The sequence below is a fragment of the Nyctereutes procyonoides genome, unplaced genomic scaffold (genome assembly GCF_905146905.1).
Source record: "Nyctereutes procyonoides isolate TBG_1078 unplaced genomic scaffold, NYPRO_anot_genome, whole genome shotgun sequence".
NCBI lineage: Eukaryota > Metazoa > Chordata > Mammalia > Carnivora > Canidae > Nyctereutes > Nyctereutes procyonoides.
The window spans coordinates 35,422,922-35,438,715 of record NW_026575082.1 but is presented as its reverse complement, the minus strand read 5'-3'; the positions used below and the strand labels follow the sequence as shown (position 1 = coordinate 35,438,715).

The window sequence follows — 15,794 nt, the reverse complement described above, 5'->3', positions numbered from 1 at the left end:
GAAATTCTAAAACATTACTTGTTCATGATTTAACAGAATTTTAAGACCAGAATATCATAATCAAGTTTTGATGGGCATAGGTGATATATCTATTACTTAATTTAAAATACTTAAGAAACAAATATAAAACAAGTTAGAATTCTTAAGTCATTATTTTTCTTTAGTTAAAAATACCATGAAATTCTCGGTGATTTGACCTTAGGATTTTCAAGAATTGCTAAAACAGAACCCCACAGATGTCAAACAACCATACTTATTCTTTGTACATAATTGTAACAATAATGCATTGCATTAAATTATTTTTGAAGGAATCTAAGAACATTTTATTGGGGTGCCTGGGTGGCTCAGTTGGTTAAGCATCTGCTTTTGGCTCAGGTTATGATCCTAAGGTTCTGGGATTGAACTCCTAATTGGACTCCCTGATCAGTAGAGAGCCTGCTTCTCCATCTGCTTGCTTGTGCTCTCTCTCTTTCTCTCTGTCAAATCAATCAATAAGTCTTTAAAAAAAGAAGAATATTTTTATACTATTTTTATACTATCTTTGAATAAAATTAAACATGGATTTAAAAATGTTTATGTTTTCCTTATCAAATTGAGGTTGAAATAATGTTAAAGCATGCTTTATTATAAATATTTGTACATCTGTAGTAAGTAACATTGTGGGGCATTGCATCCTTTTTATTTCCCATAGGCACTTTTTTGAACTGAGTTTGTAAAATAGGAGACTAAACAGAAATAGAAGCACAGGTATTCTGTTATTTCATTGCTTTCTGGAATTATTATTGTTGTGATATGTTAAGAGTATATGTAACTAATTAAATCAACATGTCCCAACTTTCCTGAGTTAAGATTTTGTGAGCACCTTCTTCTCTGCCTTTAAAAGTAATTGCTCTGCAAATAAAATCATTCAAAATTAAAACAAAACAGAAAAAAAGTCTTATTTTATTCATAAATTTCATTATCACTTTTGCTAGTTTAAATATGCTGTTTAAGTATATTTAAGAAATATTTCAACATTATATATTTTACTTCATTTTCCTCCCTTCAAATGGACAATCCCCTATAAAATGATATGAAAATAACTATAGAAGAGCAGGAGGAGATTAAAACTGTTAAGTACCTCTTTGTTACATGGGTTACCTACATCATCACTTTTTGAAAATGCACTTTCACTTACAAATCTCCCTGTTTTGTAGAGATAAATTCTGCTAACACACCAAATAAGAGAGTGGCAAGAAAAAAATGAATAAGGCAATAAGTAGTAAAGTGCAGCATATCACATATTAAAGAATTTGTCAGTCTTGCCAAAAGTAGATGAATCATCAATAGCATCTGGAAATAGCACTATCTCAAATGTTTTTAAAGACATTAAAAATCTCTTCTGCTTTGCTTTGAGGAAAATCTTAATGCTAATACAATTTAAGAGAATTTGATTTGAATTTTAGGTAAGAACTTCGAGAAATTTACCATAGCAGGTCTTCTTGTCTGAGGAAAGCTTCATCAAGTGGGGGCATGCACAAGCAGCACTCCTATTATGATTGATCAGACACATGTGAGAGCAGGGGCCTTTGCCGTCATTAGCTGCACAAGGATTGGGAGCTGTAATCACACAGTGAAACATTAACAGTGAAAAAGAAAAATATATATTAGGGAACCTCTGAGGTTGACAAGGGTTATTCACTTAATGATTTAAAGTGAAGTTCCCTAGATAGCACCTTTTACTGGGGTGATTAATATGACAATAATAGACAATCATACACACAATTACATTAATAACAACATTTTCCTCCTCAAAGACAACTAAGTTACCTCCCTCAATTTTCTCTAAATTGAAATATATGCATTCTATTGTCTTATAAGTAAAGTTTTTTTTTTTTTTTTTTTTTAAGGATTTTGTCTGAGAAAAAAAATTGAATAATCACTAAATTTGGGCAGCCCAGGTGGCTCAGCAGTTTAGTGCTGCCTTCAGTCCAGGGCCTGATCCTGGAGACCCTGGATCGAGTCCCACGTCGGGCTCCCTGCATGGAGTCTGCTTCTCCCTCTGCCTGTGTCTCTGCCTCTCTCTCTCTCTCTCCTCTCTGTGTATTCTCATGAATAAATAAATAAAATCTTTTAAAAAATCATTAAATTTCTAGAAATTGAGTGTATCAATGGATGTCATTACTTTCCTAACCTACCATCTGAACTCCCTTCTTGCCTTAGCATACCCTCTTTAGTGTTTCCCTAGGAAACTAGTGTTGTTACATTCATATCCTTCCTTCAGGTCATGTGCTCTTTATCAAATCAGAGACCTAAGTGAAGAAATGCTTAACTTCCTTCATTATTTAGACATTTACCTTTTCATTTTTTTTTCTGTATTAACTGGCTAAAGTTTCCTTTACTTACACACTTACTAAACTGTATTGTATAAATAAGTTTTAATATATTCAAATTTAGAATTTTGCAGGTCAATGTCATTCTATTATTCTTCTGTGCTTTGTGTTCTATCATTATGACTTTTAGATAAGATTTTAATCTCAGTTGATCAGTAACTATTCTCTTAAATCTTAATTTATAGAACTTATCTAGTAGATTAAGGATACTAAATTACAGGCAGAAAAGTGTTACAAATTCTGATCTCACCAGCAATATTTTTCTTTTCAAACTATTTTATTTTCCTAACAAGTGGACCTATTGCTCAGAGTAGTTAATGTGAGTCCTCTAGAGTTTTATGGCACAAAGACTAAAAATCAATGGGTTATAATAAAATTGTAGAGGATATGAGAAATTAACTGTACTTGATACACAATGTGGTTTTTGCCAGTATTTAGCATCCTCCCTGCCAAGGAAATAAAAATAATCTATGTCTTTGCATTTGCTTAAAAATAAATAAATCAAAGGAAAGACTCAGAAATATTTTTCTAAGAAAATCAATTAAGGAGAGATTTTAAGATGATGCTATAAAAGGATCCTAAACTCACCTCCTTTCATGAACGACAGATCTATAGCCATATATGTATAGAACAATTCCCTATGAAAAGGACCTGAAAGTTGGCTAACCAGCACTTCTAGAGCAAAGAAGGAAAAAAAAAAAAAGGGCCACACTGAGACAGGTAGGAGAGGCAGAGACATGGTTGCAGAGAAAGTTACCCACACCCTCACTGCTAGCTCTAGTCAGAGCACAATGACCATACACACCATTGCCATAGCCTGCCCAGCTCTAGTTGGCCAGCCAAGCACTCTACCTTCATGTACTATACCCACTGTCTGTCTTACCACAGCTGGCATGCATGTGCAGCTTTCACAGGAGACACCCCTTGAGCATCTGGCTCTCTTAGCTGGGGGGGATTATATTTCTGGGCCTCATAGGTCTGCAACATTTGGAAAAACAGACTTTGGCAGGCTACAACCCCCAGGGTATTGCATAAACAATGGACTGAAACACTCCCCCAGTATTTGTGTGAAAAATGCCTATTTTCTTGTCTTGGAACTTCAGCCTAAGGACATTCAGAGGTCAGAGGTGCCCCTGGGAACCTAAGTAGAGAAACACCATATTAGTGCCCTCTTTTGCCCTTCCAATGGCTTGCTGATATGTCCCAACAAGAAACTGTATATGTCTAAAGCTATAATTTTTTAAAATTATTGCCCAAATATCTTGAGTTTGAAAGTCAGCATGGTTTACGATTATGAACCCATAAGACTTTATGCTGTATCTACAAATCTTAAAAGCTGCTGTTTGAGGATCTGGCTTACAATTAGCCTAAAACTATGCACTATCTAAAATCCCTCCCTTTGGAACACTGACAGATCTTGGCATACCCACAACAACCAAGACCTATGAAAAATAAATTAGGCTTTTTAGGTAATCACAAAGATCTGAGAAACAAAGGCTAAAAAAGTTGGAATGATATCTTCTACACAAGTCTACTTCTTCTAGACTGAGAGAGGTAGCTGTTTCACCTAATGCATAAAAACAAAAACAGAAAGTCAAGCAAAATGAAGAGTAAGGGAATAGGTTCCAAATGAAAGAATAAGACAAAGAAAGCCTCAGAAGACCTTAATGAAGCAGAGATGAGGAGTTTATCAGATCAAAGTCGTGTTCATAAAGATATTCACCAATCTCTGGAGAAGAATGGATGAACACAGTGAGGACTTGAACAAAGGGACAGAAAACATATGAAAGTACCAAACAGAGGCCAAAATATTATAGTCCAATATATTACAATAGCTGAAACGAAAACCAATAGAGAGGTTCAACAACAAACTAAACTAAGTAGAAGAATGGATCAGCAACCTGGGAGACAGGCAGTGGAAATCATCTAGTCCATGAAGCAAAAAGAAAAAAACAAAACAAAACACACATAATAATAATAATAATAATAATAATAATAATAATAATAAAAGTGAAGATAGCTTAAGAGACCTGCTGGACAACATCAGACAGAATAATATACGCATTAAAGGGGTTACAGATGCAGAAGAAAGAAAGGTGGTAGATATTTTATTTAAAGAAATAATGATTGATCAAGACAGTATGGCACCAGTGCAAAAACAGACATAGATCTATGGAACATAATAGAAAATCCAGAAATGGACTCACACTATTTGGTCAACTAATCTTTGAAAAAGCAAAAAAAAAAAAAAAAAAAAAAAAAAAGCCCCAATGGGAAAAAGGCAGTATCTTCAACAAATGGTGTTGGGGAAAACTGGACAGCAACATGCAGAAGAATGAAACTAGATTGCTTTCTGATACCATACACATAAATAAATGCAAGATGGATGAAAGACTTAAGTTTGAGACTGAATAATATCAAAATTCTAGGGGAGAACACAGAGAGTAACCTCTTTGACATCAACCATAGCAACATCTTATAAGATATGTGTCCAGTAGCAAGGGAAATAAAATCAAAAATAAACTATTGGACTTCAGCAAGATAAACAATCAACAAAACTAAAAGGCAATTTTCTGAATGGGAGAAGATATTTGTAAATGATACATCTGACAAAGGGTTAGTATCCAAAGTATATAAAGAACTTATAAAACTCTGGGGGCATTATGTTGGAAGAGGAGGGTCCCCAAGTCACCTGTCCCCACCAACTTACCTGGAAAACTTTCAAACCATCCTGAACACCTACAAACTCCACCTGAGATGTAAAGAGAGCAGAGCTGGAATGCTCTAGAGAAGGGTTTGCGCTTCTAACACGGTAGGAAGGTGGAGAAAAAATAAACAACAATCCAGTGGGGGAGGCCCCCGGGGAGCCGGGCTAAGGGGCCCGGGAGAGCCTGGGGACAGGAAGGCCCAGCCCCCGGGAATCGGGAACTTTCCACCCCGCCCTCCTCTCCCCGAGGGAAAGGCCTCCAGGGCGTCGGCAGGGGGTCGGGCAGGCAGGCAGGAGGGCGGGGGAGCCCTCAGGTCCCGGGGTCACGAGCAGAGGAGGGCGCCGGGGGAGAGCGCACCCCCACCGCGGCCCATCTCGGGGCAGGGCTGGAGCGCACCCCGGGACCTCGGGGGAAGCCGGGGGTCAGGAGGGGGCCCCCAGGGTGGGGGGCTACGCCCTGCTGCCTTCGGGGGCTCCCGGGAGCTATCCCAGGGGGATGCGGCCCCCACCCTGCGCTCCCCCCGGGCAGGCGGAGGCGGGGAGGGCCCCGGAGGGCGAGGCCGCTCCTGCCCCGGGCGCCCCCGAGCTGCGCAGGTCAGCGCCCCCGCCCGGGAGCACCTGGGCCCCTGCGGACGAGGAGGCCCCAGGGTTCCCTCGGGGAGCGGATCCAGGCCCCGAGACCCAGCCGCCGCCGGGGGAGGGGGGGCGCTGCTGCTCCTCCTGGTGTCACCCTGTGCCTGGGACGGAGTGGGGCCTCCAGGGAGCAGGGGCCTCACAGATAAACAGTTTCCACTGAGCCATGCACCTGGCACGGGCTGGTGCAGCTCCCTCAGGTCCTCACACCTGAGAATCAGCACAGAAGGCCCCTCCCCTAGAAGACCAGCTGGAAGGAGAAGGGAAGAGCAAGTTCTTGATGGAACAGTGCTGGAAAGCTCCAGGGGAAGTTGAGGAATTTATAGTATATAGAACCAGAGGGTACCTCTCCTTGATTTTTTTTTCTTTGTTTGTTTTTCTTTCTTTTTTTCTCCTTTTTTTTTTCTTCTTTTTTTTTCCCCAGTACAACTCGTTTTTAGCCACTCTGCACTGAGCAAAATGATTACAAAGAAGAACCCACCCAAAAGAAATAATTAGAAAGAGTACTCTCTCCCACAGAGTTACAGAATTTGGATTAAAATTCGATGTCACAAAGCCAATTCAAAAGCACAATTATAAAGCTACTGGTGGCTCTGGAAAAACGCATAAAAGATTCAAGAGTCTTCATGACTGCAGAATTTAGATCTAATCAGGCTGAAATTAAAAATCAATTAAATGAGATACAATCCAAACAGGAGGTCCTAACAATGAGGGTTAATGAGGTAGAAGAAAGAGTGAGTGACATAGAAGACAAGTTGATGAAAGGATGGAAGCTGAGGAAAAAAGAGAGAAACAATTAAAAGACCATGAGGAAAAGTTAAGGGAAATAAATGACAGCCTCAGAAGGAAAAATCTACATTGAATTGGGGTTCCAGAGGACGCTGAAAGGGACAAAGGACCAGAAAGCGTATTTGAACAAATCATAGCTGAGAATTTCCCTAACTTGGGGAGGGAAACAGGCATTCAGATCCAGGAGATAGAGAAGTCCCCCTCCAAAATCAGTAAAAACCGTTCAATACCTCAACATTTAATAATGAAACTTGCAAATTCCAAAGATAAAGAGAAAATCCTTAAAGCAGCAAGAGACAAGAGATCCCTAACTTATATGGGGAGAAATATTAAATTAACAGCAGACCTCTCCACAGAAACCTGGCAGGCCAGAAAGGGCTGGCAGGATATATTCAGGGTCCTAAATGAGAAGAACATGCAGCCAAGAATACTCTATCCAGCAAGGCTCTCATTCAGAATAGAAGGAGAGATAAAGAGCTTCCAAGACAGGCAGAAACTGAAAGAATATGTGACCTCCAAACCAGCTTTGCAAGAAATATTAAGGGGGACTCTGTAAAAGAAAGAGGATTCCCAAAGAAATAAGCCATAAAAACAGGGACTGAATAGGTATTATGAGGACACTAAATTCATGTATTTCAATAGTAACTCTGAACGTGAATGGGCTTAATGATCCCATCAAAAGACGCAGGGTTTCAGACTGGATAAAAAAGCAAAACCCGTCTATTTTCTACCTACAGGAGACTCATTTTAAACCTAAGGACACTGCCAGTCTGAAAATGAAAGGATGGAGAAGCATTTACCATTCAAATGGTCCTCAAAAGAAAGCAGGGGTAGCAATCCTCATATCAGATAAATTAAAGTTTATCCCAAAGACTATAGTAAGAGATGAAGAGGGACACTGTATCATACTTAAAAGGTCTATCCAACAAGAGGACCTAACAATCATGAATATTTATGCCCCTAATGTGAGAGCTGCCAAGTATATCAATCAATTAATAACCAAAGTTAAGACATACTTAGATAATAATACACTACTAGTAGGAGACTTCAACACGGTACTTTCTGCCAATGACAGATATTCTAAGCCCTACATCTCCAAAGAAACAAGAAATTTAAAAGATACACTGGACCAGATGGAATTCACAGATATTTACAGAACTTTACATCTAAATGCAACTGAATACACATTCTTCTCAAGCGCACATGGAACTTTCTCCAGAATAGACCACATACTGGGTCACATATCAGGTCTTAACAAATACCAAAATATTTGGATTGTGCCCTGCATATTTTCACACCAATGCTTTGAAACTTGAACTCAATCACAAGAACAAATATGGAAGAAACTCAAACACCTGGAAATTAAAGACCATCCTGCTAAAAGATGAAAGGGCCAACCAGGAAATTAGAGAAGAATTAAAAAGATTCATGGAAACTAATGAGAATGAAGATACAACAATTCAGAATCCTTGGGATATAGCAAAAGTAGTCTTAAGAGGGAAATACATCACAATGCAAGCATCCATCAAAAACTGGAAAGAATCAAATGCACAAGCTAACCTTGCACCTAAAGGAGCTGGAGAAAGAACAGCAAATAAAACCTACACCAAGCAGAAGAAGAGAGTTAATAAAGATTTGAGCAGAACTCAATGAAATAGAGACCAAAAGAACTGAGTTGGCACTTTGAAAGAATTAATTAGATAAAGCATTAGCCAGCCTTATTAAAAACAAAAGAGAAAAGACTCAAATTAATAAAATCATGAATGAAAAAGGAGAGATCACAACCAATACCAAAGAAATACAAATGATTTTAAAAACATATTATGAGCAGCTATATGCCAATAAATTAGGCAATCTAGAAGAAATTGATGCATTTCTGGAAAACCACAAATTACCAAAGTGGAGCCGGAAGAAATAGAAAACCTGAACAGGCCAATAACCAGGGAGGAAATTGAAGCAGTCATCAAAACCCTCCCAAAACACAAAAGTCCAGGGCCAGATGGCTTCCCAGGGGAATTCTATCAAACATTTAAAGAAGGAACAATACCTCTTCTACTAAAGCTGTTCCAAAAGAAAGAAAGGGATGGAATACTTTCAAACTCATTCTGTGATGCCAGCATCACATTAATTCCAAAGCCAGACAAAGACCCCACCAAAAAGGAGAATTATAGACAATATCCCTGATGAACACGGATGCAAAACTTCTCAACAAGATACTAGCCAATAGGATCCAACAGTACATTAAGAAGATTACTCACCATGACCAAGTGGGATTTAACCCCAGGTTGCAAGGCTGGTTCAACACTTGTAAAGCAATCTACGTGATAGATCATATCAACAAGAGAAAATACAAGAACCATATGATCCTCTCAATAGATGCAGAGAAAGCATTTGATATAATACAGCATCCATTCCTGATCAAAACTCTTCAGAGTGTAGGGATAGAGGGAACATTCCTCATCCTCTTAAAAGCCATCTACAAAAAGCCCACAGCAAATATCATTCCCAATGGGGAAACACTGGGAGCCTTTCCCCTTAGTTCAGGAACATGGCAAGGATGTCCATTCTCACCACTGCTATTCAACATAGCACTAGAAGTCCTAGCCTCAGCAATCAGACAACAAAAAGAAATAAAAGGCATTCAAACTGGCAAAGAAGAAGTCAGACTCTCCCTCTTTGCAGATGACATGATACTGTACATAGAAAACACAAAAGACTCCACCCCAAGATTGCTAGAACTCATACAGCAATTTGGCAGTGTGGAAGGATACAAAATCAATGCTCATAAATCAGTGGCATTTCTATACCCTAATAATGAGACTGAAGAAAGAGAAATGAAGGAGTCAATCCTATTTTCAATTACACCCAAAAGCATAAGACACCTAGGGATAAACCTAACCAAAGAGTTAAAGGATTTATACCCTAACAGCTATAGAACAGTTCTGAAAGAAATTGAGGAAGACACAAAGAGATGGAAAAATATTCCATGCTCATGGATGAAGAATTAATATTGTGAAAATGTCAATGCTACCCAGGGTAATTTACACATTTGATGCGATCCCTATCAAAATACCATGGACTTTCTTCAGAGAGTTGGGAAAAATCTATTAAGATTTTTGTGGAATCAGAAAAGACCCCGAATAGTCAGAGGAATATTGAAAAAGAAAACCAGAGCCAGTGGTATCACAATGTGATTTCAGGTTTTACCACAAAGCTGTGATCATCAGGACAGTGTGGTACTGGCACAACAACAGACACATGGGTCAGTGGAATAGAATAGAGAACCCAGAAATGGGCCCTCAACTCTATGGTCAACTAAGATTCGACAAAGCAGGAAAGACTATCCACTGGAAAAAGGACAGTCTCTTCAATAAATGGTGCTGGGAAAATTGCAGCCACATGCAGAAGAATGAAACTAGGTCATTCACTTACACCTTACACAAAGATAAACTTAAAATGGATGAAAGATCTAAATGTGAGACAAGAATCCATCAAAATCCTAGAGGAGAACACAGGCAACACTCTTTTTGAACTTGGCCACAACAACTTCTTGCAAGATACATCTATAAGGGCAAGGGAAACCAAATAAAAAATGAATTTGTGGACTTAATCAAGAGAAAAAGCTTCTGCACACAAAAGAAACAGTCCACAAAACTAAAAGACAACCTACAGAATGGGAAAAGATATTTGGAAATGACCTATCAGATAAAGGGCTAATATCCGAGATCTATAAAGAACTTATTAAAATCAACAGCAAAGAAACAAACCATCCAATCATAAAATGGGCAGAAGACATGAACAGAAATTTCACCAAAGAAGACATACACATGGCCAACAAGCACATGAGAAAATGCTCCGCATCACTTGCCGTCAGAGAAATATGAATCAAAACCACAATGAGATACCACCTCACACCAGTGAGAATGGTGAAAATTAACAAGACAGGAAACCACAAATGTTGGAGAGGATGTGGGGAAAGGGGAACCCTCTTGCACTGTTGGTGGGAATGTGAACTGGTACAGCTGCTCTGGAAAACTGTGTGGAGGTTCCTCAAAGAGTTAAAAATAGAGCTACCCTACGACCCAGCAATTGCACTGCTGGGGATTTACCCCAAAGATACAGATGCAGTGAAATGCCAGAACACCTGCACCCCAATGTTTATAGCAGCAATGTCCACAATAGCCAAACTGTGGAAGGAGTCTCGGTGCCCATGGACAGATGAATGGATAAAGAGGATGTCGTCTATGTATACAATGGAATGTTACTGAGTCATTGGAAACAAGAAATACCTACCATTTGCTTTAACTTGATTGGACCTGGAGGGTATTATGCTGAGTGAAGTAAGTCAATCGGAGAAGGACAAACATTATATGGTCTCATTCATTTGGGGAATATAAAAAAATAGTGAAAGGGAATAAAGGGGAAGGAGAGAAAATGAGTGGGAAATATCAGAGATAGAGACAAAACATGAGAGACTCCTAATTCTGGGAAACGAACAAGGGGTAGTGGAAAGGGAGGTAGGTGGGGGCATGGGGTGACTGGGTGATGGGCACTGAGGGTGTCACTTGATGGGATGAGCACTGGGTGTTATGTTATTTATTTTGGCAAATTGAACTCCAATAAAAAAATTTAAAAAGAAAAGAAAGAACCTAGATTAAAAGCTCATTTTGGGGAAGAAGAAGAAAGAAGAAAGAAGAAAGAAGAAAAGAAAGAAGAAAGAAGAAAGAAGAAGAAGAAGAAGAGAAGAAGAAGAAGAGAAGAAGAACTTAAAAAAACTCAATATCCAAAAATCAAATAATCCAGTCAAAAAATCGGCAGAAGACATGAATAGACATTTTTCCAAAGAAGACATACAGATGGATAACAGACATGAAAAGATGCTCAACATCACTGATTATCAGAGAAATGCAAATCAAAACTACAATGTGATATCACCTTACACCTGTTAGAATGGCTAAAATCAACAATAGACGAAACAGCGGTATTGGCAAGGACGTGCAGAAAGGGGAACCCTCTTGCACTCTTGGTGAGAATGCCAACTGCTGTAGTCACTCTAGAAAAACAGTTTGGAGGTTCCTCAAAAAGTTAAAAGTAAAACTATTCTACAATCCAGCAATTGTACCACTAGATATTTACTCAAAGGATACAGTAATACTAATTTGAAGGGATCCATGCACCATAATGCTTTTAGCAGCATTATCAACAATAGCCAAATTATGGAAAGAGTCCAAATGTCTGTTGAGTGATAAATGGATATAGAAGATGTGGTATATTCACAAAATGGAATATTACTTAGCTATAACAAAGAATGAAATCTTACTATTTGCAACAATGTGGATGGAGCTAGAGAATATTATGCTAAGCAAAATTAAGTCAGAGAAAAGGCAAAAATCATATGATTTTAGTCATATGGGGAATTTAAGAAACAATACAGATGCACATTGGTGGAGGGTGAGGGGAGAAGGAGGGCAAACCAGAAAACAGACTCTCAACTATATAGAATGAACTGAAGGTTACTAGTGGGGAGGTTAGCAGTAGAATAGGTGGGGTATTAAGGACGACAGTTGTGATGAGTGCTGGGTGTTGTATGTAATCAATGAATAGTTAGATTTTACACCTGAAATTGATATTAAACTGTATCTTAAATAATTGTAATTAAAAAAAAAAACTTTAAAAAAAGAAAGAATGATTGAAAACTTCCATAATCTAGGGGAAAAAAATTACAGAATAGGCATCTGTTCCAGGAAGCACAGAGTTCCACATAAAATAAATACAAAGGGATCCAAACCAAGATGCATTATAATTAAAATGTCAATAGTTAAAGAAAAGAGAGAACCTTAAAAGCGGCCATAGAAAAACAAATTCATACATAAAGAGGAACCTTGGCTATCAGTAGATTTATTATTTATTTATTTATTTATTTATGTATTTATTTATTTATTAAAGATTTTATTTATTTATTCATGATAGTCACAGAGAGAGAGAGAGAGAGAGAGAGAGAGGCAGAGACACAGGCAGAGGGAGAAGCAGGCTCCATGCAGGGAGCCTGACATGGGATTCGATCCTGGGTCTCCAGGATCGTGCCCTGGGCCAAAGGCAGGCACTAAACCGCTGCGCCACCCAGGAATCCCTATTTATTTATTTTTATCAGTAGATTTATCAGCAGACAGTTTATAGGCCACAAAGGAATGGGATATCATGTTCAGATTGCTTAAAGGAGAAAACAAAACAGAGCAAAACAAAACAAAACACAAAACTTCCATTCAAAACTACTTTACCTGGTAAAGTTACTATTTGGAATTGAAGAAAAATAGTTTTCCAGACAAGCAAAATGAAAAACAATTTGAATGCAAAAAAAAAAAAAAAAAAAAAAGGCCTTACAAAAAATGTTAAAGAGACTTCTTTAAGTTAAGAAGAAAAGGGAATAACTAATAACAAGAAAGCAGATGAAAGTAAAAATCTCATTGATAAATGTAAATATTTAGTAAAGGTAATGGATTAAACATTTATAAATCTAATATGAAGGTTAAAAGACAAAAGTACTAAGATTAAGTATAGCTATAATAATTAGTTAAGAGATACACAAACTAAAAAAAAACTGTAAAATGTGACATTAAGAATAGAACACGTAGTAGGGGAGGGTAATAAATATATAATTTTTAGAATGTGTTTAAACTCAAGATGCTATCAACTTAAAATAGAATGTATTATGTGTGCATGTCTATGTATCCCTATCTATTTATAAATATATGGTGCTGTATGTGGACCTCATGGTCACCACAAATCAACAATCTATAGTAGATACACTAGTGAAAAACACCAAACCACAAGGGAAGAGAGCAAACGAAAAAAGGAACAGAGGCAAACTCCAAAAATGGCCAGAAAACAATTAACAAAATGTCAAAAAGTACATACCTATCAATAATTATTTAAATGTAAATTGACTAGTTCTCTAATCAAAAGACAGAGAGTGGCTGAGTGTGCAAAAACAAACAAAAACCAAAACTCATGCATATATCGCCTGTAAGAAACTCACATCAGATCTAAGGACACACACAGACTAAAAGTGAAGGGATAAAAAAGATATTCCATGAAAAAGGAAAAAAAAATCTGGTAAAGTTTATACTTATATCAGACAAAATAAACTTCAAAACAATCTATATGAAAGACAAGGGCATTACATAATGATCAGTTCAACAAGAAGTATAACATTTGTAAGTATTTATGTAAGTATTTATACGCCCAATGAAGGAATACTTAAATACATAAAGCAGATACTAATAGACCAAGAGATATTAATAGAAAGAGAGAAATGGACAGCAATACAATAATAGTAGGGGATTTTAATATGCTACTTACATCAATGGATAGATGTCCAGACAGAAAATCAATAAGGAAACATTGGCCTTAAATGACACAGTAGACCAGCCTGAGTCAAATAAATACAGAACATTCCATTCAAAAGCAGCAGAATACATATTCTTTTCAAGGGCACATGGAACATTCTCCAGGAGAGATAATATGTTACATCACAAAACAATTCTCAATAAATTCACAAAAACTGAAATCATATCAATATCTTTTTTGACTACAACAGTATAAAAATAGAAATCAATTACAGGAAATAAAGTGGAAAAAATCACAATTATATAGAGATTAAACAACATGCTGACAAAAAAGTCAATGGGTCAATGATAAAATCAACAAAGTAAAGAAAATACCTGGAGACAAATCAAAAGTGAAATACAAGAGGCCATAATCTGTGAGAGGCAGCAAAAGCTGTTTTACAAGGGAAGTCTTTAGCAATACAGGTAACCTGAAGAAATATGAAAAATCTCAAATCAGCAACCTAACTCTACTCCTAAAGGAATTAAAAAAAATAAAAGAAAAAAATAAGAACAAATAATGCCCAAATTTAGTAGAATGAAGGGAATACTAAAGATAAACGTATAAATATATTAAATAGAGACTAAACAGACAAAAGAAATAATCAAGGAAAATAAAAATAGTTGCCTGAAAAAATAAGTAAAATTTATAATCCTTTATTTGAACTGAACAAGAAGAGATGGTGCCTCAAATAAATGAAATTAAAAAAATGAAAGAGATGTTATATCTGATTTTAGAGAGTAACAAAGGATTATAAAAGAAAACCTTCAATGAACAATTACATACCACAGAATTAGATAATCTGGAAGAAATAAATAAATTCTTAAGAACATACAACCTTCCAAGACTGAATTATGAAGGAATAGAAAATATGAATAGATTGATTATAAGCTCAGAGATTGAATCAGTAATCAAAAACCTCCAAACAAACACAAATCCAGGACCAGATGTTTTCACTGGTAAATTCTACCAAATATATAAAGATTAATACCTACACTTCTCAAACTTTTTCAAAAAATTGAAGAGAAGCAAATGTTTCCACACTCATTTTAAAAGACCAGCATCACTCTGCTGGCAAAATTAGAAAAGAATACCACAAAATAAATAAAATTATAGGCTGATATATCTGATGAACAACCATGTAGAAATACTCAACAGAATATTAAGAAACAGAATTCAACAATGCATTAAAAGATTATGTACCATGACCAACTCGTAGTCATCCCCAGTGGTGCAAGAATGGTTCAACATTCACAATCCAATGAAAGTGATATACTGCTTTAACACAATGAAGACTAAAACTCATATAATCAACTCAATAAATGCAGAAAAACACATTGGACAAAATTCAACATTCATTTATGATAAAATCTCAACAAAGTGGGTATAAAGGGAATGTATCTCAGTATAACAAGGGCCATACATGACAAATCTATAGCTAACATAATATTCAACAGTAAAGAGCTAAATGTTTTTCCTCTAAATCAGTAACAATACAATAATGTCAACTCTAGACACTTTTATTAAACACAATACTGGACCTTCAAGTCTTAGCAATTAGGAAAGAAAAAAAAAATAAAAGGCATCCAACTTAAAAAAGAGTTTTAAAACTGTCACCATTCACAGATGACATACTACTATGTATGAAAAACCCTAAACACTCCACATGCACACAAACAAACTGTTAAAACTAATAAATGAATTCAGTAAAGTTGCAGGACACAAAATCAATATACAGAAATATGTTGCATTTTTATACACTAATAATGAACTGTCAGCAAGAGAAATTAAGAAACCAAACCTACTTACAATTACATTAAAGATATCTAGAAATAAATTTAAGGAGATGACTTACACACCCGAAACTACAAGACACTGATATAAGAAAGTGAAGACACAAATATATG

General features: G+C 36.7%; 1 protein-coding gene across 1 annotated transcript in view; it reads right to left on the bottom strand.

The window, feature by feature from the left end:
• The window catches only part of LOC129514645 (low-density lipoprotein receptor-related protein 1B), a 1,831,349-nt gene that overhangs the window by 562,084 nt on the left and 1,253,471 nt on the right, over nt 1–15,794 (bottom strand). The window contains exon 28 of the mRNA XM_055333402.1: nt 1,468–1,599. Within this exon, the coding sequence (XP_055189377.1) occupies nt 1,468–1,599 (132 nt within the window). The remainder of the gene's footprint in view (nt 1–1,467; nt 1,600–15,794) is intronic.